The 27,580-nt window shown below is 40.3% G+C and overlaps 5 protein-coding genes across 5 annotated transcripts; 2 read left to right on the forward strand and 3 right to left on the reverse strand.

The window, feature by feature from the left end:
• Positions 1 to 6,210: 6,210 nt before the first annotated feature.
• Femcoat (femcoat) lies at positions 6,211 to 7,266 on the reverse strand. Its single transcript, XM_017174935.3, has 2 exons — positions 6,967 to 7,266; positions 6,211 to 6,889 (listed from the first exon to the last, which is right to left on the reverse strand). Exons 1-2 carry the CDS (start codon positions 7,079 to 7,081, stop codon positions 6,363 to 6,365), a joined length of 642 nt encoding a protein of 213 aa, XP_017030424.1. The 5' UTR covers positions 7,082 to 7,266; the 3' UTR covers positions 6,211 to 6,362.
• Positions 7,267 to 8,906: 1,640 nt separating this feature from the next.
• Positions 8,907 to 10,482, reverse strand: Muc4B (Mucin 4B). The gene is made up of 2 exons (XM_017174886.2): positions 10,322 to 10,482; positions 8,907 to 10,265 (listed from the first exon to the last, which is right to left on the reverse strand). The coding sequence occupies exons 1-2, from the start codon at positions 10,371 to 10,373 to the stop codon at positions 9,007 to 9,009; spliced, it is 1,311 nt and encodes a 436-aa protein (XP_017030375.1). The 5' UTR covers positions 10,374 to 10,482; the 3' UTR covers positions 8,907 to 9,006.
• A 1,361-nt stretch (positions 10,483 to 11,843) lies between these two features.
• Positions 11,844 to 12,368, forward strand: LOC138929136 (uncharacterized). The gene is made up of 2 exons (XM_070288291.1): positions 11,844 to 11,953; positions 12,023 to 12,368. Exons 1-2 carry the CDS (start codon positions 11,914 to 11,916, stop codon positions 12,226 to 12,228), a joined length of 246 nt encoding a protein of 81 aa, XP_070144392.1. The 5' UTR covers positions 11,844 to 11,913; the 3' UTR covers positions 12,229 to 12,368.
• Positions 12,369 to 12,448: 80 nt separating this feature from the next.
• On the forward strand, positions 12,449 to 12,871 carry LOC108080271 (uncharacterized). Its single transcript, XM_017174936.2, has 2 exons — positions 12,449 to 12,585; positions 12,652 to 12,871. The coding sequence occupies exons 1-2, from the start codon at positions 12,546 to 12,548 to the stop codon at positions 12,807 to 12,809; spliced, it is 198 nt and encodes a 65-aa protein (XP_017030425.1). The 5' UTR covers positions 12,449 to 12,545; the 3' UTR covers positions 12,810 to 12,871.
• A 4,640-nt stretch (positions 12,872 to 17,511) lies between these two features.
• On the reverse strand, positions 17,512 to 18,274 carry LOC108080272 (uncharacterized). The gene has a single exon (XM_017174937.3). It carries the CDS (start codon positions 18,187 to 18,189, stop codon positions 17,812 to 17,814), a length of 378 nt encoding a protein of 125 aa, XP_017030426.1. The 5' UTR covers positions 18,190 to 18,274; the 3' UTR covers positions 17,512 to 17,811.
• Between the last annotated feature and the right edge of the window lie 9,306 nt (positions 18,275 to 27,580).

A 27,580-nucleotide genomic window follows, 5' to 3' on the forward strand; every position in this document is an offset into this window, starting at 1 on the left:
ATCCCTTTCCAGTCGGAGAAATGACTGCATGTCGTATCCTCCCCTGACCGGGTCTTCGTGTTCTTCATGAACAGCGAAGTGGATCTCCTGAACTTGTGACCATAGTGATTTTATCAAATCACTTGTAATGGTTTTTCCAGTCTCTGAAAATTCTTTCAGAGCCCGATGGATAGAGTCTGATATGGCTCTTTGTCGGCGACATGCCGACATGAGTTTGCCCACAGGCTGCTGTATGCTTGCAGCGTCTGCGTTTCCTTGGGCATGGCTCGTAGTTTGAGCCATTGCGTCAGTTATGGCGCTTCGATACTTGTCGCATGAGTCACGACAGTCTTTGTAAAAGTTTAGATATTCCGAGGTTCTATATTTCTCCAGAACATTACGGTCATTTTCCGCAAATCGATTCCACGCTTCATCGATTGCGGCCAACTTAGATTGAAAGTATGTTGGGTTTTGTTTCCTCTCCGCAGAATCTTTCTTGAAATTGCGGATCAGTTTTGAGATCTCTTGACTGATCTCTTCCTGCAAGTCTAACGCCTCTGTGGCTGCTCGCTCCTCCATGCTAGTCATGTTGAAAAGTGCTATATTCTTGACCCGTTGGGAGTGTTTTATTCGCTTTTAAGCTGGATACGCTCCGTTTCGCAACCGTTTGTGGTCTAAAAAATTAGCACTTGTTCAATTGACTTGGAGAACACACTAGACTCTGAGTTCTAGTGGAAGGATTATTTCAATGGATGCCCAGGATTGTTCCAAGAGTTGGGGAACTTGACTCGTGGGACTTGAATTTTCCTTAGAACTTGATCGTCAGGACCTGAATTGTCCTTAGGATTTGATCGTTAGGATGTGAATTGTCGTCAGGACGTGAATTGTCGTCAGGACGTGAATTGTCGGCAGGACGTCAGGACGTGAATTGTCGGCAGGACGTGAACTGTCGGGGTCACCAAAATGTTTGTATGAGTGTTTGATAGTGTGAGTAGGCTTCGATGCCTGGCAAAATAGCACATAAACTAATTGCCTTGTTTGTGTCGCACCCAGCACTTGAACTAGGTGGACTGCAGTTGGAGGAGTAAAGATCTCTTTGAATTGCAGATGATTACTGACTTTATTGATTCAAACTTAACGATATTTATAGCTAACAAATGTGATTGCATTTACGAATATTAATGATAAAGAATAATGTAGGTTGCTAGTGCATGCGGAAACGAATATGCTTCTGGTTACAACTGTTGATGTGCAAGAATAATGTAGGTTGTAATGGTATATGCAGAATGAGGCTATTGCTCCATTCCACTTCATCGTCGTCAGCAGAATCTACATATGCGCTTGACCTGGTAATCTATACTTTATTTTGGCTGCATATGAGAGTGCTGTGACTGACGAATTACAGATTATGTAATGTTATGATTATGAATTATATATATATTGCAGCGACTGAACACCCATATTTGTATGGCTAACAACAAAAATAGGAAAAGAAAAACAAAATGGGAAAAGGAAACCATTTCCATCAGTTGGATATTGGCTGTGGAATGAAAGAGTTATTGCAAAAATAGTTGCTTTAATCAACGCATATCGGAGTTATAGCTATAGCTATAGAAGAAATATTAAAAATAATATGTATTCTCTAAGAAATCATTATTATACATATTTCCTTACTTCATGGTCTCCATGTAATCACCATAATGTCGATGTCGGATTTCTATTTTTTTTTTGCCCTGTTTGCCTTTGTTGATATAATCCCCGGACAATCGTCTAAATTATGCGATTCATTTTCATTTTCCACTATTTACCAAACGACTTTCGACTTTGTTATGGACCTTCGAGTGGTGAATGCTTCTGGGATGACCCCTCTGTCTGGCATCTCTATGCAAATTGCGCTCTTCCTTTCGCTCTTATTTCGATAATTATGCACTGATCTGAGGCGGCAGCCGATGCCTGTTGCTGGCAGTAGGAAAAGCCCCGGAAAATCACCACCCACCGCACAGAGAACACAGAGACGACTCGGAGCCAAGTTCGTTCGCTTCATCAGCATGTTTCGAGCTGGTCTCGTGCACTCATTGAATGTTATGAAGTCATTTGCATATTTGTTGTTTATGTTGAAAACAAGATTTCGTTATTAACTTTGCTTAATTTGTTTGCCAACGCAAATGGAAATGGGAAATGAGGGTGAGGGGTAAGGGGTGAGGGAAGTGGAGGAGGGTGATGGAGAAAATTGGGAAAACGAAAGCGAATTGAGCCATCGAGAGGGGAGAGCGAAGAAGCCCAAAAAATCCTGTTGACCGAAGCGGTTTCTTTGCCTCAATGGATTTTGGATTTGTTTGAGGCCAGCTCTAATGCACTTAGAAAAAAACCAGCTTACTCTTAAATATATATTACACTATATAAAATTAAATTCTAAAACTTAAAAGTCTTAGCTGTTATTGTTATATTCCTATTTAATAGTTAATATAAGAACTGAAAAAACAAGAAATATATTTTTTCGTGTAGGTTAAGGGTCCTTATTAATTGCAATTTGGATTGTGCATCCCCTGCCCCCGCTCCAGCAGCTCCTTTGCAACCGCAAACCCTCACCCCTTTCTTGGCGGACCAAATCCAAATCGTAATTCGGGAAAACTCCTCGAGAACAACGAGGCAACAAAGGGCCAAAAAGGGAAGCCATAAATAATGCCAAGTACTGTGTCTGCTCTCTCTCTCCCTCCCTCCGCATGTCCTTCGTGGCGTCGTCCAGGACGGACATGAAATTTGTGTTCCATTTAATTGCCGGCGGAAAAGGGAACTGGATAGGAGGGGGTTGGGTATGTCTGAATTGGATGGATGGATGAGGAGGCCATGGCATGGGTCACGATAAGATTCCGCCAAGATGGAATGAAATGCTTAAGTGGAAATTTTAGTTTGCATAAATTATGCGGCAAACGTGCAGGACTAACCCCGGGGAAACCCGAAAGGAAAGATCTCTGGCTTTGGCTTTGGGCAAGGCAAGTCTGGGTTGCAATTGAATATAAAAATATATAGTTTTTGTATTTTTCTGTATTAGTTTCTATTATTTATATCTTTATATATTTAAGCTTGTTAGATATTAAATTAATTAAGTAAAAATGAACAAAACAACTCTTTTCAAACAAAAATTATCGATTTTTGACTTAGTTAAGGTTTTTAAATTTTTGATTTGATTTTTTTAAATTTTTTATTGTTAAAATGATAAAAAATTGAATTAAATTTTAATTTATAAAATTTTAAACAAAGTATTTAGATTTAATAACCCTATAAACACTAACTTAAAACATCCTTTTACATTTCCCAAAAATATTTATATTAAAATATAAATTAATTTTCAAATTAAATTAAGTATACAGATTTATTAACCTCAAAAAAGTAAGATTTAACCACCTTGCAAACCTCAATTGACAAGAAGAAAAGCACCTGCACCAGAAGCACTTCAATGGGTAACTCTTAAGGTTATCAGACGAACAACAACAACAAAAAACTTTGCCGACTTTGCGGATGAAAGTAAAAACGACCAACCACCAAGCTCTGTCAGTCCACTGTCAAAACTTTTTTGATTATCTTAATTGCGATTACGGGAAATGCCCCGTTCCCCCTAGCCCCAAATAAAAACCCCAAGAAAAACCCACCCGATGCGTGCATAACCCCAAAAAACAGAATGCCAGACAGGACAGACAAATGGTTGGGCAAATACAATATATTTATATATGTATATACAATCCGGCGGGGAGTTGGCTGTCTCCGCAGAGCTGAAATTAACAAGATTGACCCCTCTTCGCTGAACTGTAACTGTGACTGTAAGTGCAAGTGTAGCCGTGGCAGGCAATGAAAGAAATTGGGCTATCAGTGAGCGAGACAACGAGACAAGGAGACAAGCAGGAGAAGAAAAGAGGGAAAACCGAAAAAGAAAACTTTTTGCCGGCGGCTCGAAAGTTGGGGGTTTTTTTCCCTGGCTCTGGCCAAAAGGATAAACAAAGTTTGCTCTTCTTTTTGTCCACTGCAATTACAAGAACTGACCGACCGCTGAAGTCAAAGTGGAAGTCCAAGTCCAAGTCGAAGTTGAGGTCCCCAGAGCTCCCAGAGGAGTGCCGCCACGATAATCGCAATTGGAAAATAATAATAATAGTTTGGCCCTTTCCCTCAAAGTTTCTATGATTATCTATGGGACAGGCAGCAGTCCCCAAAGACCTCTGAGAGAAATACGGCTCAGCGGATTGATGGCCTTTTCTTTATCAAAGAATATCAGCAAGTAACACTAATTTTCCCCATCGAATAATTATTGAAGACAAAGGCAAATTAATCGATTAAATTAATCGGGTTATATGAATTTACCAAAATAAAAAATAAATAAATAAAAATTATATTGTATAAATATTATTAAACCAATTTCTTGAGTCCTACAAACAGTATGATAAATCGATTAGATATCGATAAAATAATTTAAAATATTGTAATTATTTTAAAAAAATATTTAAACATTTAAATAAATATTTATATTTCTATTTAAAACTTCAACTATAAATTTGTAAATATAAACGAATTGCAGAGGGTGACTTTTGTAAAGAGCCTCCAAGAAAATGTGTTAAATTGATGAATTATCGATAGCATAAGTAGATTTATATCAACTATTTCACATATAAATATTTATATTTATTATATTTAATATTATTTTGGCAACTTCTAATGACATTTTGTTTTTTCAAACCCCAAAATGTATGCAAAATCGATTAGTTGTCGATAGTCAATCGATGTAGCACCGTAAAGCATGCAATGCAACCTAATTGCACTCGATGCCACGACTCAATGAGCAAATCAACAACCAATTTTTTGGCATGGCACAAAATCCGCATTGCAAACACACACACACACACAGACACACAGAAAGGTGAGTGTGTGTGTGCTTACAAAACCGTGAAATGCTGTAGCCCCCCAAAAAATGTTTGCTGCCTCAGCATCCACATCCACATCCGGCACTCGCGGCGAAAAACAAACAAAAACCTGAACTCGGACCGAATTATTATTATGATTACCATTAGAGCTGCTGGTAAGGAGGCTAGATGGGAGTGTGCCGGTGTGTGGTTAGTGAACACTCTGCATTTTTTTTTTGTTGCAATGAAATCACAAATTTCCCGCTGCGACCCCCGTTCTATTTTCGCTCCCCTACTGACAGCTGGAAAAGCATTTCCATGTCAGGACATCGACAGTGCCAGCAAACACATATATAGAATATATGAGGACAGAGATATGGCGGTGGCATAATCCAACCATGTGTGTGGGTTTTTTTCCCCAGAAAAATGGATAATTTCAATTGCTAGAAATGCCTTGCCTGTCTAGCGATTCAATAAGGTGGAAAATAAAATGATTAAGTCAAGTATGAAACCTCTCTTGCTAAAAATAATAAATTAAACTTAATAAAAACACTAAGAGTACCAAAAAGGCAATCAATGTAAACAGGAAATACCTTAAATTTACTAAAAACAAAATGGAAAGTGCACACTCATGGCATTTATTTAACCTCTCTACCTTTTTTTTAGTTCGTTAAAACTCTCCCATGTTTACATTCTTCCATGTTTGTACATTTTCAACCAAATTAAAATATTAAAAAAATAGATTGATATGGATTTTTAAACTGCATGTTGATGGATTTATGCCAAACCAGTTACTAACTATCATGTACAGCAATTAATAGACATTTAAATGGAAACATGATGGGTGAAACTCACTGATAGTGTGGTTGGTACCTGGGGTTTTCCTGCATTCTCTTGCGCCCAGCTGCAGTTTTGGTGGCATTGACAGGATAAACCACTTTAGGTGGCTCCAAAAGACACACAAAGGGGGCGCAACCCCCTCGCTTTATGCAAATAATGGTCGCAATGTGTCACTGAGCCACCAGCTGACAGTTTGGATGAAGTGGCGCTGACAGGACGCGGATGCTACCTCTAGCTAGGATCAAACCGCACACGCACACACACACACACACACACACACACACACACACCTCACACCCAAGAGTGTGAACGTATAAAATGTATAAAATATTGGCTGTCTACACGAAATTCTAGGCAAGAAAACCAAACCAAACCGAACTGAACTGAAGCGGGGAATTCAATTTATATGCAAATGATATGCGAGGAGGTTGAAGATGGTACCGAAAGGCAAACCCAAACCCAAACCCAAATCGAAACCCAAAGCCAATGCTCTGAAAGGACCTTGTTCAGCTATGTGAATTTTAATTATATTTATTAAAAATGTAATTATGTAAAAGAGACACGATGCGATGCGACGGGGAGAAAATGCAATAAATAAATATCCGTCCATCCATCCATCCATCTAGCCGGAGCCAATTAGCCTTGTCCTGGTGTTCATGTAAAGTAACGCACATCGCCCTCGTCGGCATCATCTTTCAAATCATAGGAATAGGTTGGCTTTTCATAGGAATAGGTTGGCTTTTCGTAGCACTTGGGACAGGACTTTTCGGTGACCTCCTCGGATTCATACTCCTCCTCCTCCTCGTATGCCTCGGTGACATACTCCTCTTCCTCCTCCTGGTAGCTATAGCATGGCTTCACCGTTGTCTTTTTGGGCTTGTTCTTCTTACTCGTCTTCTTGGCCAGTTTGCCCTCGAAGAAGGCCAGCTCCTTTTCCTTTTTGGCCTCGAAGAAGGCCAGCTCCTTTTCTTTTTTCTCATCCCACCACTGCTTGAACTTCTCCCACTCATCCTCTTTTTTCTCCAGCTTGGCCTCCACTTTTTCAGAGAACAAATTGAGGAAATCCAGTTTCTTGAGCAGCTCCTTCTGTTTTTTGGCCCCGAAAAGGTCCAGTTTCGCCTCCTTCTTATCCACTAGATCCTCCAGTGTGGGCAGGAAGAGGCCGTTGGCCATTTGCAGTGCTGCGGGTACCAAGAGTTATGAGTTATGTGTGGTGGGTGCTCTCCCTGGTGCTGTTGTTCTTGTTGTGGTAACTCACCAAAGCAGGCCAGCGCCAGCAGGATTAGTTGTTGCCCGAAACTAAGCATTGTCTCAGTGTACTCAGTATTTGGTTTCTGCTTGATTCTTGGCACTCGGGTTTCGGTCTGCTCCATCCCAGCTGGCCTTGGCTACTTATAACCCAAAAATCTGAATCCGAGTCCAAGACACTGCAGCTGCTGGAGAGCACGTGCTGCCCCTCGCCCCGGCGATAAGCACGTGCATTCGCCAAGCAATCTGTCAAGCTCGCAGCATATTTGGGCCTGCTCTGGGCGATACCGATTTTTGGGATGAGTTCAATGCTCTGGAGGCACTGGGAGAAATTTCGAGTGCCAGAAAAAGCCTACTTTTCTTTTGCTATTTATTTCTTTATAAAATTGTAGCCAATAAAATGTATAAAAAATATTATACAATTATTATATTGATTATTTGCTACAGGAATTATTGGAGAATTTCTTATTGAAGGCTTTTTTATCTAAAATTAATTCTCCGAAAACCTTAAAAATTATTTTAAAAATATTTTCTGAAAAGGCATTTCTTTATATTTGGCTTTTAATTTTATATAAAATTTTGGCAACCCAAAAAAATTGTTTTCCAGATATTTAATAGATTTATATAAAATATTATGGAATTATTTAAAATACAGTAGTTTTCTGTTTATTTTTAAAATTTAAAGAAATTATTAAGAAATTATTTTCTATAAAATAAAAAATACAAATAAAAATCTTTTTTATCTAGTTAAATAATTAAGAAGCAATTTAAAGTTATATTTAGATGCAGAAATTATCTAAAATCATATTCTAATATTGGTCTCTTTGAAAATATTTTCTAAATATTTAATTTCCCCTGACAACTTTTTTGCCGCAGTGCAGGCCTTTGGGGTCAGCTGTCACTTTGATTAGTCCGGCAGTTATTTTGATAATGTTGGCCAAGATTTTAATGCGCTGGCTTGCGACTCCGAGTCCGAGTCCGACTCCGACTCGGAGCAGGCTTTGCTAATTGACTCGACCATTATCATGGGGTGGCGGTGGCTCTGTGTAGCACAGCTATACTATGTAGCATAGTGTACTGGTGGCCTGCTTTTTGCTGATGTGTTGAAAGTGGAACTTAAATTGTATTTGCTTATTGCTCCTCCCCCACACACACACCACACTCTCTCTCTCTCCTTGGTTTGTGTATGTGGCCGGGTGTGTTTGTTTTGGGCAAACAGTTTGCCAAATTAATTGCACACCAACTGTTTATTTGCCTGTTTGTCCGCTTGTGTTTTATGAGTTTTTCGCCTGTTTCCCTGTTTCAGGTTCGGAGTTTCCATTTTGCTTACCCCATTTGCTTCCTCAAACTTTGCCCCATTAATGAGGGGAGCAGGAAGGGAGGGAGGAGCAAAGGGGAGTGGAGAGGAGCTCACGAGATTGGAATGTGTATCCCTGTATCTCTGTTGAGTTGTCTGAGCTGTTGCCGCACGCAAAATAATTATCTCCCTCAGTTGAATAGAGATTTTTGTTCATGGAAATATGCCCTAGAGAAAGGAGTAGAAGGAGGTCTTGGCTCTGAAGGAAAAATTGTATTTTTACCTGCATTATATTATATATAAATATATAATATATTTAATTCTTAAATATTTATTTTATAATCACTTTAATCGAGTTGAAAAAACAGTCATCAACCAGCTAACTTTTTCAACAATGTTATGGAAAATGGGTTAACCAATATACCCTACAGTTTTACCTCACAAAAAAGTATTTCACTATCTATTTCACCCTAAAAAACGAAATTATTTCTGTTGCTTTGTTCGCGACTTGGGTGTTGACACGCTTATTGATATAATTGTTGCTAATTTTTATAGCGACGACGAGTCTTATTACACTTGAAACAATTAAACAGTAAAAAGTCAACTACATTTTGCGAAATATTTCTGTATTTAATAATGATTAATATGCGAGCTTAACTATTGAGATGTGGAGCAGAGTATACATATGCATATGGCTCTAGGTCCTTGGTCCTCAGTCTCCTTTTTGCTGGGTACTTTCAGCAGTCCTTCTATCTACTTGGGGATCCTGTTATTGGCGAAATTTCCGAGCTCGAGGGGCAGCCCCAATTGGGGTTCCAGGACATTGTTCGAGTTTAGGACAAGTTCGTCGTAGTCATCGCTAAAATCATCGCCATTCGTCGTTGTTCTGACTGTCGTTGTTGTGGTAGTTGCCTCCGTTGGGGCATAGGTGGTCCTGCGGCGATATTTCCTGCCCCTACGTCCCTTGCGACCTTTTCGCATCCTGCGCTGCGATCCACCAATCGTGTTCGATTGGCTGTAGATATTTGGATAGGGTTCCATTGTGTAGACGGTGTACGCGGGTGGTGTAGTGCTCGTTGTAGTTGTTGATTCTGTGCTAGTTGTTGTTATGGGTTGAGTTGTGGATTCTGTTGTCGTAGAAGTCTCGGCAGCTAATGTGGTTGGTGTTGTGGTTGTAGTTGAAGTTTGTGTAGCTACGGTTGTGATTGTGGGTGTTGTTGTTGAAGTCGGTGTGGCTGTACTTGTGGACAATGTTGTTGTAGAAGTCGGTGTGGCTGTACTTGTGGACAATATTGTTGTAGAAGTCGGTGTAGATGTACTTGTGGACAATGTTGTTGTAGAAGTTGGTGTGGCAATTGTTGTAACTGTAGGTGTGACTGTTGAAGTTGGTGTGGCTGTGCTTGTGGACAATGTTGTTGAGGATGTTGGTGTGGCAATTGTTGTGACTGTAGGTGTAGTTGTTGAAGTTTCAGCAGCAACAGTAGTAGATTGCAGTGTTGTGCTTGATGTTTCGGAAGTGCTTGAGTTGTCTGAGGCTAATGTAGTGGTCTGTGCTGTTGTTGTGGAAACTTGATCAGTGGTTGTTGTTAATTGGGTTGTTGTTGTTGTAGCTTGTTGTGTAGTAGTGGAAGTTTGTGTACTTGTGGTTGTAGTGTCTTGCGTTGTAGTTGAGTCTGTAGTGCTAGCTGTTGAAGTTTGCTGGGTAGTAGATGTAGTAGATGATTCGGTGGGTGTACTGGTAACTGGCTGTGCAGTAGTAGTTTCTGTTGTTGAAACTTCAGTAGATGTGGATGAGGTCGCCGTAGTGGGTGTTGTTGATGTGTCGATGGTGGTGCTGCTGGAGGAATCGGTGGTATTAGCCGCTGCTTCGGCAGCTGCAATAATCTCACTAATGCTAATCATAATGGTCTCATTCAGTCGGGTTTCATTGGCCGACTGCTGTTGATTATTCGAGCTGGTGATCGTGGCCAGAAAAGTGGAATCCTGGCCCACTGTGGTACAGAGCTGGCAGGCTAAAAAAGCACGGAATTAGCATCACATGGCCAGAAGCAGAGCCACCACTAATTACCTAATGTTGTCACCACAACGAGGGCAATTAAATGTTTACGTGACAGCAGCATTGTCGACGTGCTGCCTTCGTTTCCTTTCTTTGGCTTGGCGTTTCCTTAATTAGCCCTGAATCGAAGCGATGCGATGTGATGCGATGTCGTCTCGGGGCGTACTGCTCTATAAATTTGGCTAATTGAACTGATTTTCCAAGAGACCAGTTGGTCCAGTTTTATATTGATGTGCACTGGCACCACGTCCGGAAACGTGTGGTCCGTACGTGCGATTGCCGATTAACTTATCGCTCTTCCCAACGATTCCAATCTCGATGCGCCACCTGCTCCACTCTCGCTCTCGATCGTTGGGGTATTTCTCCACTCTCGGACCCATTGAAGATGTCTCGATATTCGTTCCCCTATTTCCCATACCCATTCCCCATTCCGGAAGTAGCATAGGTACACTTGTTGGAACATAGTACTTGCCGGATGCACTGCACTTGTCACGTAATCTTGGCCAACTTAGCCAAAGATAAAACTAAAAGTAATACTCTTGGTGCCAATGCAGTTCAATTGATCATTAAATTAATTAAAAAATATTGCTTATAATAAATTTATGTATTATTAAAAGCAAAATAACGCCAAGCTTAGAGCTATTTGTAAGCATAATTCTATTAAATAAATTAAACAAATATTTTGGTTAACTCTAACCCTTTCTATATATTATTTTGTATCCACAGAATAAACACAATTTAAAGTAATATATGTTTGCTAATAGGCAGCTGTGACAACACATTAATTTTCCACCCATAAGTAGTGGCCTTAATATCGTTTAATTGTTACAAAAAAAAGAAGAGAAAAATCGAAAAATGATTTAATAAATGCATTAAATAAATCGAATGCGATATAAACAGACACTACGGCATCAGATTAGCACTGATAACAAGCAACGAATGCCATGGAAATTGTTTAATTGTTGGTGTTAAAACAAAAACACGCAGTATTTTAATTAAGTATTTACATGCCCTTTCCTCCGTCACTCGCAGAGAGTGGAAAATTGTAATTATTTAGCGGCGAACGTGACGAGAGCAAAATGCGAATTATAATGAAAACAATTTGCTGGGGCAAAAAAAAATATATATATATAGAAAACATAAATAATACAATGAAAATGAGGACAACAGGACTTGATGGGTGGCTTTAAAGTTTATGAATTAATATACCCGTAACCCTTATGTAATCTTTGGGCACTGAGAAAAATTATTGCAAAATGGAAAAGCATTTAACTGATAATTATTTGAATGTTAAATACTAATTAATGCTTATTTTACTTCTTATTAAATTTATGGTATAAATTTTCCAATAATCGAGGGCATCGAACTCAACACCTTTTTGTAATATTTTTTTCCGGTGCAACTGCTTTTGGAGTGCTTCAAACTTGTGACGTAGTGTGTGCCGGTGATTCCGTAACCGTGATAAGCCGTAGAGCACGCTCCGGATAGCGATTGCCGTACGTGTGCTTTGCCCAAAAAGAGAACTTCTCCGGCCGAGCACTATAAAAGCCAGAATCGATCTAGCTTTAACCAAGTAGTCGATACCTTCCAAACGTCAAAGCAACATGTTCAACAAATCTATCGTCGTGGCCCTCATTCTGTGCGGTGTGTAGACTGGATATAGTTGGCATTTTGAAAAAGGATTTCTATAATTTGGATTTAAATATTTTGCAGCCTGCTATCTGAGCGTCAGTCAGGCGAATGTGCTATCGGGTCTGGCGATACCAGTTCATGGAATTGATGCTGCCGAGCAAATTAAGAAAGATCTAACAAATACTGCAGGAGTGGGCGGAACAGGATCAGGTGTACCCGTTGTCGGGGATGTTTTATCTGGTGGTAGCCGCCCTCAACTGCCCGTACTCAGCAACGTTGGAAAGTAACTTTCTCTCTCTCTCTTCCCTTTGTTCAACTTTATACTACCTAATTTTGTTTCAAATTAATTTTAATTTATATATTTTTTGTAGTTTAACTTGTGAGAGTTTGTTTGAAAAATAAAACAATATTTTGAGCATTACATAAATATATTTAAGCTTTAAGCTTTGACTTGATCCCCAAACTTGCATAATTTAGAGACCTCAGCCAAAGCTAATCTGGACTACGTGAGCTGTCGAAGGCCCTACAAACACGTAGGACTACATTTTGCGACTATTTATGAAGGGCCAGGCAGCCAGCAAGAGCTCAGTTAAGACCCCCAAAGATGTCAGGCCAGAAGGTATTGTTCCTGGCCCTAGTTTGCCGTAAGTAAAGGGGAAACCTCAAGCTTTTGTGCAGGTATAAATATATATATTTGAATATTTTTTCAGTGCTGGTGACACTGGCTTTCAGTTTGCCCAGTCAGTCCCTAAATGTTACGGGTGTGACATCGAGGAAACGGGAAATTGTGAAAAGCTTTGTGGCCGAGATAAATGCCTTGATAGCCAAATTAATCAAGCAGTTGCAGGAGCTCACGGCCATCAAATGATTTTATATATACAACTAAAAGTTAATTGAAATAAAAAGTAATTTACAAAGTTTTCAATTCAATTTAAAGTTGGAAATTTCAAAGGATTCAAGAAGGAAGCACTAAGCAACAGTTGGTAATTATAGCCAGGTCTTTGAAGTATCTCAAGCTCTAGTGATGAATCTTTTTAAAGGATATGATTCAACTCTAGCGAGTCCCCCACATCATCATAATCATATTCACCAAGGGCTAACTGTATATCGCACGAGTTGGCTTTTTGCAAAACCCCAAACGCCTAAAATTATGCCATACGCCAGGGCATACTATATATACAGATATATACACACATATATATATATATAGTATATATGCACATGTATTTTGTACACAAGAAAATGTGTTAAGAAAATCTTAACGAAATTTCTCACGTTTGCCATAATTACGAGGAAAATACGTGACATGTGTCTTGACTGCGAAATTTAACCAGAAACCAAAAGCAAACTGGGGGATGATCGGGTTGGGAATCAGGGGGGTTAATGCAAATATATATATATATATATGGAGGCAATGGCAATAATACCAATAAAAATCTGTGTCCGCCCCGCAAACGCCGCCTAACGATGTAATTCATAAAAATCTCTTGAACAAATGTTTGTGACTCCTGGCTGACGGCATTAATAACGTTTTCCCTCTGAATAATTCAGTTACATATTGAAAGTGTATTTATGGTGTATGTAGAAATATATCCTCTTTTTTTGGGGCTTCTTAAAGTTGCTTGCCTTTCCTCCTCGGTAGAAAGAGATATATGGAAGCTAGCCCTCCCTGGGCGTGTTGCGTGATTGAATTGCGGCCTGATTGACAGTTGACAGTTGAAATTGATTTGGCTGTGTGCGATGGCGGTGGTTGAAACAAGCCATCCCGGCGAGAAGAAGATGTAGATGGATGTGGAGGCTGTGGGACAGCCACACTTATTAATCCCCCGAGTGCAGGCGTGCATAAGTATCGGGCAAATGGATTAGAAACTTTGTTGCTGCACTGGAAAAAAAAAAATACAAAAGCTAAACTTTAACTGGACACTGGACTGCCGCCACCCTCGTAACTGTTGCTATTTAATTAAGTTGAACGAGAGTGTGAGTGAGTGTGTTGAGTGCTGGCATATGGAGGATGGTCCAGTTGAGGGTGACTCCTTTCCCTTGGTCTCCTTGTATACATCCCTTTTCGAAAGCCTGGAACTGCATCCATTCGTTGGCACATTTGTGTGACAGTTAATGAACTGCCGTCACTCTTTCGCCTTTGTTTTCGCTAATCAAAGACGGCATGTGAGCGGCATACGCAATAAGGCGACGAAGTGCAGTCAATTAATTGATGGATGATGTGCACAATGAAAATGGGGGGAAAAGGTCCTAGGAAAATTCTAGTAGGAGGAAATCCCTCGTTAAAAACGAAAGACATTAAAAGTTTGCCAGCTAAGGGAAAATATTCTGGGTTTCTTTAGAAGAAGAAGGATCTTTAATTAGCTTTTTGTTTAATCTTTAATATAAAAAATATATTTAAATTTTATTATTTGAAAATTAAAGATTTTAAATGATTATTTTTAAGAATTTCAAATTGTTTTAGCGCCTTTTTTGATCAGCCTCGTAGATTTCTTTCCCAAAAAATAACTTTAAACCATGCAAAATTCATATTGAAATTCTAAATTCCTCTAAATACTAAAAACAGTAAAAAAACTAACTTAAAAAATACAAAGAAATATAGAATCTACCCAAGTTTAGAATACATTTTCCACCCAATCACCTGATCACCTAATAAACTCAGTTTCCAAAAGAAACACACACACAAAAGACCTTTTCAATGAGACTTTTGAATACATTTTGTAGTATTTTTTCTCTCTCTCTCTTTGCCAGGCTATTTAGGCAGGACAATTGTCAACGTCTGTTGGACCGGCGGGGGCTCATCAAGGATCCTGGGTCCCCTAGCCAGTTGCACATCCGGGTGTGTATGTATTGATTGCTTTGACAAATCTGAGGCTCGTGTAATTTCATTACAAAACCCCCGGAAACGGCCTCGGCACGGGGATTACCACAAAAGCATTTTTCGAGTCGTCGTCGTCGTCAATATTCCCCAAAGTGTAGCAAGGACACCAAAAAGATGAGGACTCTCAGGGACGCGGGGCCAGTGTCTGGATGGGATGATGCTGTGTGCTGCAGATGCCTTTTACCTCCCCCCGAGTGTGCGTAGGAAAATTAAATTCAATTGTGTGACAAGTTAATCCTATTTCTCATCTCCCAACTTTTATTTAAGCTTCATTCTTTATGCATTACATGCGAACTCCGCTTCGAGTGGCATGGCAGTCCATCAATCAGTCAATCAGTCAGTCAGTCAGTCAGTCAGTCAGTCAGACGAAGTGTCTGTCTGTTGGGGAGTCAGTCATAGGCTGTCAGAAATGTTTGATACGCCGCTGCCGGGACTCATGTCTGCCTTTTTGGAGGCCAGGGGGAATGGGTGAGCCCAAAAGTGAAAGCGAAGGGTTGCTCTCTCGGAGCAGTCCCACGGGATTAACCGGGGTTGGGGTGTCTATGCCCTCATCCCGCCCTCGTAGCAACACTTCATTAAACGCATAAAGCAATAAAATGTTCGGTGAACACAACAAGGACCATCGCCATTTCGAAAGGATGCGAAAAAGGCTTCTTCTACGACTGTCTGACAGCTTGACGTTGCCTGCTAATGGCAGAGGCGGCAGCATCAAGAGCAGGAGCAGCAGGATCAGGTGCTGGAGCAGGAGCAAAAAGGTTACCCTCTCATATACCGGCATCTTTCGATTGATACACTTGAGTTTGGGAAGCCTTAAAGGTGCCAGACAGAGCACTTGAGGGGAAAAATCTATACAATTTTTGGCAAGCAGATTAGCTGGCAATTTTCTTTAAGCAAAAGGAATCCCCAGAAAGGATAATTTTGTAGTCAAAAAAAAATACTTCGAGTCTAGAGATAACACAAGCAATAATATAAGTACATATAAATAAATAATTCATTAAAAAATTAAAATGCAAAAAAATTATAAAATAATAAATATATATTTAATTAAAATTAAATTTATAAAATAACTGAATAATTCATTTAAAAATAATAAATAAATAATTAATTCAAATATAATAAATAAATTAATAAAAAAATCGCTCGCTTGACACTATAATTCCCAACTAGTTCTAGCATCTTCAGAGTTGTAACCCAGCTGAATGTTGAGGTCGAGTTTGTGGTTGTGGTGTGTTTGTGTGGTTGCTCTTTCATAAAAAAAAACTACTACCTGTTGTGTTGTTGTTCTATCTCTCTTTTGTGCTTAGTGCTATATATTTTTTATACCCTTGCAGGGTATTATAATTTCAGTCAGAAGTTTGCAACGCAGTGAAGGAGACGTTTCCGACCCTATAAAGTATATATATTCTTGATCAGCATCAACAGCCGAGTCGATCTAGCCATGTCCGTCTGTCCGTCTGTCTGTCTGTCTGTCCGTCTGTCTGTTTCTACGCAAACTAGTCCCTCAGTTTTAAAGCTATCTGAATGAAACTTTGCATATAGTCTTCTATATGCTCTCACTGCTATATATGTCGGAACGGGCCGGATCGGACGACTATATCATATAGCTGCCATACAAATGTTCGATAAATTTTTAGAAAAAAAATTATAACTTGGCTGTTTTTCAACATATGTGCACTATTTTTGACATATGATCATTTTATATTATTTTTGAATTTTGGTAAAAATTTTATGAAAATCGGACGACTATATCATATAGCTGCCATAGGAACGATCAGGAAATTAATAGAAAAAAAATTATAACTTCGTTGTTTTTCAAACTATTTTTTTCTACTCTGGGATATAAGCTTATTTTATTAGTTCAGAATTTTGGTATAAATTTTATGAAAATCGGACAACTATATCATATAGCTGCCATATAAACCGATCGGTAGGTGTAGGGAAAATGTAAAACTGGGAATGTAAAACTGTAACTGTCAAACTCTCAACATAATAAGTATAGGTAAAATGCAATGAAATAATATCTGCAAGGGTATACAAACTTCGGCGTGCCGAAGTTAGCTTCCTTTCTTGTTTTTAAATATTTTTTTTAGGAGTGTAAGTTTTTCCTTTCTCTCTGTGGCAAAGTGGCAAAAAACGAGGAGATATCACCGGAAAGAGTTTGAGATCAGAGGAAAATCAAGGATCAAGGAATCAGAGTAGGGACCTAAAGAAATGTGACTACACAAAAAATATATACTTTTTAACTTAAAGAGGTACCAAATAACACTAATTATGGGATATATTTCCGCACCCTGCATGGGTATATAAACTTCGGCTTGCCAAAGTTCTTTTAAGATAATTGTAATTCCTTTTCCACCCAAGTAAAAACAAAAAAAAAAAAAACTAGATATAGATACTCCCTGCAGTGGATATAATGATCCAGTTGCATGACGCCATTTCATTGCTTTTCGGGGTAGCAACTTTTACTGCAGTTCAATCAACTTTCCGGCGGTGGACATTACCGTCCAGCCATTCCGTATTTTTGTCACGCCCCCGTTGGAGACCCCAACTTCCCGTTCCCCCGCTGGAATGACTGACGCAGACGACTTATCCATCACATCTCCCGGCCATCATCGTCATTGTCGTCATTGTCATCATTGTCATCATGATTGTCCCTTGGCCGCCATTGTCTGGGATTGGGATGCGAGCATAATGGGAGAGTAGCCGGAGTTGTATCTTTATTACGGTAATTGCTCATTGAACAGGAAATTATTATATGCGTGCGCTCCACATCCACCTCTCCGAGCTGAAGAGAGAGACAGGACCTGGCCGTTCCTGGATCTGGGTACCACGGCAGCCATAGGATGATGATAATAATAATAATGGCACACGGAAATGTGTCCGTTCACAAGTATACACACACATATACGCAGGCGGCACGCACACGGTTTGTGGGGGGGTGGGCACAGATCGATCGTATGTGTGTGTGTGTGTGTGTGTTGTCGTGTTCCTAGGCATCACCTGGTCTCACCACCTCCATGTCCATCTCCGGAACGCTGTCGCCCTCGCCCCTCTGCCCGGTGGGTATCGACGGCTCCCGTCTGTTCCACACAAACATACTATCGCCGGCTCCCAGTATCATGCCAACTCTTTGGCGGATGAGCAGGTGTCGCAGGTGGATCAGAAGCAATCGTACATGCTGCAGCGACACTAGGAGCGGATGCAAAGCGGGCACTGTGCGCATATCCGGTCCCATTGCCGTTTCCGTTTCCGCTGCCGCTGCTGCCATGGCCGCGGTCGTTATGCCGGCATCGTGCAGACGCTGTCGCAGACGACGTTCCAAGCGATCCGTTCTCAGGTGATTCAAGCGCGGCCGGAAGGGAAACATCTCCTGAATTTGATCTTTGTTTTTGAATTTCTGAGTATAAGATCGAATGTGTTTTCTGCCGGTTAAGAGTCGGACGTAAATGAATAACTGAAAAGTAGCAGCAAAGTTGCTTTGATTTCGAAATATTCTATACTATTTCAAGCTAAAAATTATCCTTGAAAGATCTTCAGGGATGAGCCTGTAATTTCCAAGGACTTAATCGGCTTGAAGGACTTTACCGGGTTAGCTAGTCCATCCATCTAGCCGACTTTACACTTGCCTACACATACTTGCTTACGCCTGATGCATATTTAATTAAACTTTCACCTCTTCAAAGAGCAGCAGCAGCAGCAGCAGCAGCAAAGGCAAAGAATCCTTGACGGGAGAGGACATGACAGACTGGGCGACAGAATGGGCGGCGACAGGAGTCCAAAACACTTTGGTCTCTCGCTTCAATCATTTCCTGGCAGCAAAGGCAGGTAGAAGGGTAGGATTCGACCTCCATGCTGTTCCAGGTCCTTTCTTCCTGGCATCACCAACCACCAACAACTGCAGGTCCTGTTTCAGTTGCTCCATGTTCCTGCGGCTGGAGGCTGAAGGCTGAAGGCCGTAGAAATACTTAAAAGCAACACGACAAGCTTTAATTAAATCAGTTTTAATTAATGCAAAATGCGAAATTTTCAAAAGACGTCGCCCCCAAAGTCGACGACAACATGGAAAACAGAGAGCCCAGGACTACATGGCATAGTCCTGGGTATGGGTCGAGAGTCCCGTTTTGTTGTCGCATAATTACAACTCAATTGTAATCCAATTTTGGCCAGGCCCAGATATAAATCCGATTCAGGCCTGCCACCCTCTCTCTCTCTCTCTCTCTCTCTCTGGTGTCTGTGTCAACTTTTTTGGTGTCAAATAAATAAACTTTTGACAGTCGGCAGACAGGCCGGCGGGGATTCCCCCACTCACCTTTTTTTGTGGGCGTGTGTCTCTGTGCACCGGAAATGTAAATTAGTGAAAGCCCTGACATTTTCCGAGGCTCTCTGTGTCCTTCCTGAAATCAATGTTTTAATACGCCCTGTGGTTCCCGTCGACGGGGAAGCTCTCGAACTCGGACTGGGAGAGAGCTCCGCTTGATAACTGCAAATTAGTTGCACATTTTCCACATGGGCCACAACTCAAAACAAGACGTGTTTGCACTAATTTGGCCAAAATCAACAGCTGTGTGTACATGTGCTGCTCCCTGGGCTGCTGTGTGTGTGTGTGTGTGTGGGCGAAGAAAACTCATCATAACTTTCTTATCAAAAACTTATTTCTGGCTCTCCCCTCAGATGATACCCAAAAGCAACGGCCGAACCAAAAATATAAGAAAAAGAAATAATAAAAAAAAAGAAAAGGAAAACGAGGAGAAAAATGAAACGAACAAAATTTTGGGGCGCAAAAACGAGAAGGAAAACAGAAAAATTGCCTAGAAAACTTGTTATAATTACACACTAGACAGGCAGGCAGGCAGGCAGCAGGCACGTGTGAGTGTGTGTGGGGAAAGTTTGTACACTCAGAGAAATAAGAAGAAGCCGAATGGATTAAGGAACAATTAGAAAAGCTTGGTTACTTTTGTTATCAAGCTGAAAGCAGGTAAAATGTTGCCAGGAAAATGGTAAATATTAGAATATTAAAAATATATTAAGTTAAACAAAAAAAGGAATACAAGCTTATTCCAAGAAAAATTTCCATTTAAACGTCTCCAAAATATTAGAAAAATATTCTGCATAAATCTAGGAACCAAAATATATTTAAATAAATTTTTTGTAGTGCAAAACTAAGTCACTGACTAACTGCAAGGGGCAAGGACTTTGGTGTGGAGCAGGGGCAAGGCATGCATGAGAGCAGGCAACATATGTTGGACTTTGGCGCAAACTTTTGGCGAGTTTTCGGGGACCACATCCTCATCTTTATCCCCAGCCTTTTAGCCTCATTCCCATGCCCATTCTCATCCTCATACCCATCCCCATCCCCATTCTCATCCTCATTCTCATCCTCATCGACAAGGATTCCCCGAGTGGAACGTGTGCGTTTTGTGGTTGAGTAAACGCACAGTTTAGGCCCAAAATGCAACAGCTGTGACCCCCTCCAAACTCCTTGTTGAAGTTATGCCGGCTGCTGCGATCCGTGACAACTTCCTTCACTAATCTCCCCGATGAGTCACGAGCAGATAATTGTTATGCCAAGCTGGGATTTTGGGGTTAAAGCTAGAACTGGGGTCAACAGGTGGCATTTAAATGAAATTAAAAATATTATTTTATAAGAGGAACTATTATTTAGTTTTTTAGGATCGGATTTATGTTAATTTTTATCAAATTAATAAGTCTGTATACTAGATTTAAATTTAATTTTTTACCAATTTTTGATCAATTTTATTTTATAAAATTTTGCATTAAAATTTTGTTTACTATTTTTGGGAAAAAAAAAAAAATTTTAAAATCTATAACTCAGCCAAAAATTAATTAAATTTAATTTGGAACGCAGCGTTATCTTAGTTTTTTCTTTTAACCGAAAAAATCTGCATTTTACGTTTAAGATTTTTTTAATTAAACTTTTTCCAATTTTTTTTGTACAATTTAACGATAACCCCTTACAAAATTTTGAAAAAAAAAAAAGTTACAAAAATTATTACCCACCAGACATGGCTAAAAAGACTCGGCTTGTGATGCTGATCAAGAATATATATGACTTATAGGATCGGAAATGACTCCTTCACTGCGTTGCCAACTTTTAAATCAAATTATAATACCTTTCAAAGGGTATAAATATATATATTTCTATATATACATATATGTGCCTGGAAACAATCAAAACCCCAGCCACATGATGCCAACTTCTTTTCCTTTATTTTTTAGGTTTTTTTGTTTTTATTTTTGCAAAAAAACTGCAGAGAAAGCCTGGGAATTGTTAACGAAGGTTACCAGGCGGTGAGGACAAAAACGGATAAATACTCCCAAAAAGTGTAAGGAGCAAACTTTTGGGCCCACTTTTTGCCAGCAAAAAAAAAAAAAAAAAAAAAAAAAGAAACCGAAGAACCAAACTGTTGGAAAATGCCTAAAAATCGTTTGGGCCAACAACAAAATAAATTTGCCAATGAAATGGGATTTCTGCCTGCTTGAAGGGCTGAGCAACAGCCCAAGGAGCAGGAGCGGGAGCTGGAACAGGATCTGAAGCTGGAGGAACCATGTGCTCGCATATGCGGGACACGTACTTGCGCTATAATTATTTCGTACGTGAGCACGTGAGCCGCCGGGAAAGACAATGCCAGCGAGTTGGGCAGGAGACAGCGGGGATCACCAGCCGGAGTGGAGTAGCGTCTAGCCGGAAGACGACATCGTGACGGCGCCGCCAAGCTTAGCATACTCACTCAGAGATGCCCCGAAGGCTACATTTACACTATTCCACACAGTTGAGATATATTCATTTGCTTTATTTGACAAACTCCATTATGTGATGATCACCTGCTTTATCATTAGCCCAAAAGGCCACCAAAGATAATAGTGTAGATGAACAGGACCTGGCATAACAAAGCCTTAAACTAGATTTTTGTATATCTTAGCCTTTGATATAACTCCAAAAATTATAACAAAGGCTTTTATGTTTTACGTTCTCTGTTTTTTGTGCGGTATATCTTTTGGTCAACCCAATTAATGAACAAAAATATAAATATATGCATACAAAAAATTGTCTCCACAACTCATCCAGGACATCATTAGCACCGCCTTGATCGGGGCAACCAACGGCGACCGCATGCCTCTTAATTCTCATAAAAGTCACATAAAGTAAATAAGTTTGATTATAAGCCAGAGAAAGGGGCAGACTCAGGAGAGACACCAAAAAAAGAGGGTGCAGTTACTTAAAACACTGAGAGAAAGTTAGACAAAAACTCTACAATTCCATTAGGAAGAACGGAAATTTAATTTAATTTTATATTAATAAAATTATATAAGTTTGTGTTTATTAAATCTAAATTCTGTATTATTTTCCTAAATTAAATATTTTAATCAATTATTACACAGACTTCTCCTTCAGTATTTATGAAAACTGGACATAAATGACCAGGAGTTTCAGTTGCAGGCGAAACCTCAACCCAAAACAGATCCTGGCTTTGGCAGTTGTCGCCGCCGCCGCTGGAGTAATTAACATTCACAATGAAAATGAAAACGAGCAACTCGGCAACGGTCACTGGGCTCTCTCCGACTGGGTTTTGTGTCTCACTGCGAGCGTTAAAAGTTTTTAATAACCCGCAACAACAAACATGGCAAGGACGACCGAGGACGAAGGCACAGAGCAACCGCCAACAGCCACAATAATGACACACACACACACAAAAGTTTGACAATGTAGTCGTGCGTGCAACTCCCCTTCCCTTCCACCCAGTCAAAGTCCAAGTCGAAAGGCAAACCCAATCCCAGATCCCAAAAACCCATACCCATACCCTATACCCTTTCCCGCATCATTTCCCACACCCAGCGGAAAAGGATTTCTGCCACAACGAAAACAGCAATGAAAACCACAAAATGTTGCCCGTAGCTTTGCTCACACAGGGAGAAAATCAAAGTCATAAAGGATAATAAAATGTACCTTTTCTTTTTGTATAAATTAAAAAGAAAAATTTAAGTAAAATAATAATATTGTATAATTAAAAATAAAATTAAATTTAAACTTAAAATATGCATCAGTAGGAAGTCTTTTTTTCGAACAGTGTCGAGGTGTGTGTGTGTGTGTGGGGGTGGTGTTACGCGGCCAGCATACGCAACATCAAATTGCTGACCGCACACACACACAACACACACACACACACTCGAACGGGCATTCAATCGCATCGAGTGAGCAACAATTGAAGCGGTTTTAAAATAAACGAATGCGGCTTATTACGGCCCACACACACACACAGTCGCAGAAACACACACATACGCACAATAAAATAAATGTCAAATTGAAATTGACATCCTGTGACAGCAGCCGCCAGGAGCAAGCATACGCGGAGGTGTAAAGAGCGTTTGGCTCTGGCCCCCGGGGCGAATATCGACTACGGATGAGGATGTGGATATGTGGATGATGCCCATGGTCAGCTTTTCACGCTGTGACCAATTAAAATTGGATTAGCCCCAGTCCAAAGGACGAAGGACGGCAGCCTAATGAAGTAGTTCAATGAACTTCCTGTTTTGCCTTCAAAGAAGCCAGCAATTACATTTGAGGGCAATAGGTGTGGACAAAGGTGTGCTAATAAATAAATATTTTATTATATCAACAAATAAGTAAATGTTAAATTAACTTTCAGGAATTTATAAAATATATTACAGTCTTTTAAAATCCTTTAAAATGGTGTCTAAAAGTATGCTATAATATTTGTAAGGTACCAAAATCAGTTTAAATTGGTTTTACATTTAAAAAATATAATTTTAGACAGCTTTTTAAAGGATTTTAAATTAAAACCTTTAATGATTTTGATAGCTACTGCAATTATTTTTATTACGTGTGCTTAAAAAAATCAATATAAAATGTTATTAATTTTTGTTCAAGCCAAAACATGTCGTAAAATATCCTTAAAGCACAATTTTAATTTTAAAAATAACATATTTATAAAACCAAGTTGTGACAGTAAAGAGTTTTCCACACAATCTTTTTCCCATCGAAGCTAACTAATTGTTTTGCCATCAAGGATGGTGCCGAAGGATATGAGCCTGAATCGCCTTCCCTCAACTTAAAAACATAAGAAAAAACAAAAAGAAAAGCGAACCTAACCACTTGGATTATCAGTCAACCGAATTCAATGGACTTGCTGCCAGAAAAAGCCAACAGCAACACCACACAAAGGACACAAAACCCTCATCAAAGTGTCGTTTGCGATGCTGGGCGTCACCTGGCCAAGATCCATGGGTGTGGATTTCGCTGGAAGGCTCTCTCTTCTCTCACTCACTCTCACTTTTTAAAGACTTTGGCTTTGATCAGGGCGCGTGGCTAATAAGATTTTAAAGAGCATTTATGAAAACAAAAAAGGTGAAACGAGGGCGGCGGGGGGCACAAATCAAGTGAAAAATGGTAAATGGAAAATGGAAAATAGCACATAGCAAAAGGGCCACAGGCACAGAGAAACCCCCCTTTAAGACGGGTCTAATTTTATTAATGTTGCCAATTTTCAACGGGTGGCAGGTTGGGGATTGGCTTTGGCAGGGAGAGCAGCCATCTAGGGGGTGTGGGGTTCAGGTAAGTGCCCCCCGGAGGGTGTTGTGCATGGGGTTGGTGGCTGGCTGGTTGGCTGACTTGCTTGTAGCAATAAATGTGCTGCTTACGCGCGCAATTAAATATGAAATATTTAAGAGCCTGCTGGCTTGGCCTGGTAACGATTTACTTACTCTCTTTCTGCTTCCCCTCTGCTAATTAATAATTTTTAGGCAATTCAGCTGAATTTCAGGCGTGTCGGGGTGTGCAGGTGGCAAAACTTCGGCTCAACTTGACTTGACTTGATTAAGTTGCTTTTTAATGAAGTTCAAAGTGATTTCACTTGCAATTAATACACCTCACCCCCACTCGGCGCGGCCTTTCTTCATTCTTATTTCCCCTTCGAATTTTCCTGCTCCTCCACCCGCCCTTCGGAGTCCGCAATGATTGATGGCGGTAAAAGCGGTCTCTCTCCCTGCCTCAGGGAAAACTTTCTGGCCAAACTATTTTCCGACGCCTTGACTCGATTAAGCAGAAATCACAGGGGAGTTTTTGGGGAGGAAGTGTGGGCAGCTTGAATATATTAGTATAATATTATAATTTATTTTTTTATAATTATTTAAAATTAAAAGAAGATGCATAAAGGTGACTGACTACCTTTCTGGGTTCTTCTAAACTCCCTCAACCGGTTAACATTACGCCACACAATGGTCTATGGGACCAGCAGCTTCCTCCCGGGGATAACACTTGTCCTCCCCAACAAAAACAACTAATTGGAGCTGCTGCAAATGGCTGCTTCTGCTGCTCGAGCTGGTGCTGGATGAGTATCAGGCAAATCCCCCACACAGAGCGTATAAATAACCATAAATGCTATGCCTCTACCCTTACTTCGCCGCCTGCAGCACATTTTTGCGGTTGAGTTTCTTTTCTGGAGGAGTGCCTGACAATTATTTACACTCGAAAGTTTTGCCAAGTTGGCCGAGCGAGAGCACAAATGAAGTTGCAACCAGGAGCTGTCAGGACATGCGAACATGTGTATCTTCCGAGGGCTACGAGTTATTTCAAGGAGGACCAGGATAAGGGGGGGCTGAGAATTATGCAACTGGGAAGCCACAGGACGGCACTTCTTGTTGTCAACCTGGCGATGCCACAACTCCAGGTCCACTTCGAACTCACCGGCTCATGCATGGAGCCCCCGGTCTCCGGTCTCCGGACTCCGGACTCCGGACTCCGGACTTTAGACTCCTGTTCCTGCGGCTCCTGTTGTCCTTGCAGACAATTAAGCAAGGACAATGCGCTGCACAGGCTTTGTGAAAGCCCATGCATGCACAAACACACACACACACACAAAGAACCGGCACAGAAGGTCCTGGAATAGCCACACGGCAAGAAATAAAAAACTGTACAGGAAACCATGAATTGCTGTTCGAATCGACATCTCAAATATAGCAAAAGGACCCTTGAGAAATCTCTGAGAAGGTGCGTGAAAAGTTAGCCATGAATTTTGATTATTTTTACCTAATATTCCGTTATTTCAGTTGTTTTTATTGTAATTATTTTATAAAATTAACTTGAATGCTCAAAAGTAGGCAATGCTTTCTTTCTCAATATAACACCACATTTTCAATGGTTTCTTGTGGATAAATTTAAGCTTTTTCTTTTTTTTTATATCCTTTTTTGTTCTCTGCATGAGGCACACCTGGGCACCAACTCCTGCTCCGTACTCCTTCACCTCCTTCCGGATGTGTTAAGCCGTAGAGCCGGGGAAGTTCATTGCCGAAAACTTTCTGTCCGTGCAGGAAGCTCCTCCTGTCGTCCTTCGGCAACCATGGTCGCAATTTGCCAGCCTGTCAGTGGCTCAGTACGTTTTTGCCTGTGGCAAATTACAAAGCATACCATGATTTACCTAATTGCACCGCCGCTGCACCCACAGGACACTACCATCACCCCACCTGCAAATCACCGCCCTTTTGTATCCATTTATATGGGATTTTATTGCTGATGATCCGTCCCTGGAAACATTTTATTTTCTAAGAAGGAAGGATTTTTAAAAGGATTAAAAACCCGTAGTTTAACATTTCAGTAATAGAATTTAAACTTCACTTAAATCATTCCAAAATATATAGTATATATCTTCTTTTTTTTAGAAAAATGCTGTTGTGATTACGTACTCTCCCTTTCGCTGTACAGCTCTGATTGTGGCCCAATTTTTGCAGCCCATGACAAATGCCCAGCAATTACACTTGCACACACCCACACACATACACACAATTTGGCAAACAAAATTTACAAAATTGTTCAACCCACAGACGCACACACATGCTGTGTGTGTGTGGATAAAATTGAGTAAATTTGCAGTCGCTTTTTTCTCGCTTCTCGTGGCTCCAGCTGGGGCTCAACTTCATTTGCCATACAGCCCAAATTCATGAGCATGCTCAACTGGGGGTCAACTATGGACCAACCGCCCATCTATCCATCCAACCCGACCAGTCAGCCAGCCAGCCAGCCAGCCAGCCTCTCTGGCTTGACCCCCTGTGGAACTATGGAGCTATGGATCGCTTCGCATCGCCCCCTGCCTTCAACCATGTTGATGATGATGATGGCCGTGGCGATGGCAATGATGACAACATGTGTGCCTAAGCGGCGACTATAAACTGCGTTGGGTTAGAGCAGGAGCAGAAGCAGAAGCAGGAGCAAGAGTTTGAGTTGCAGTTTGGTGGTTGCAAAGGGTTGATTACGGCTGGTGGGGGTTAAGTGTCGCAACATGCCATCCGAAAAGGAGGGCAGGCGCAGGATGAGTCAGCTGCTTGATAAGCGAGAGATGAGCGAACACTTTGTTGCACTATAAAAAGGCGGAAAGCAGAGTCCTTTGGTGAGGAGATCACTTAAAGAAAATGGGGAAAATTAAGGGTAAAGCATAGAGGTTACCAAAATCCATTTAAAATAGTCCCAAAAGTAAGCTAAGGGTATCCAAAAAAATATAATATCATTGAGAAACGGTTCATTAATAAATATTATTATGAAGAAATATATTAAAATTTAACTTAAATTTAAAACGTAATATTTATATTATAGAAATCGTTGCCAAATCAATTTAAAATAAGACGAAAAGTATGCCATTAATTAAAAATATAATACAAAATACTAAAAATATAATTAAAATATAAATATAATTAAAAATATAATATTGGGCATTTTCTATAGATTTTTA

This window comes from Drosophila kikkawai, chromosome X (genome assembly GCF_030179895.1).
Source record: "Drosophila kikkawai strain 14028-0561.14 chromosome X, DkikHiC1v2, whole genome shotgun sequence".
NCBI lineage: Eukaryota > Metazoa > Arthropoda > Insecta > Diptera > Drosophilidae > Drosophila > Drosophila kikkawai.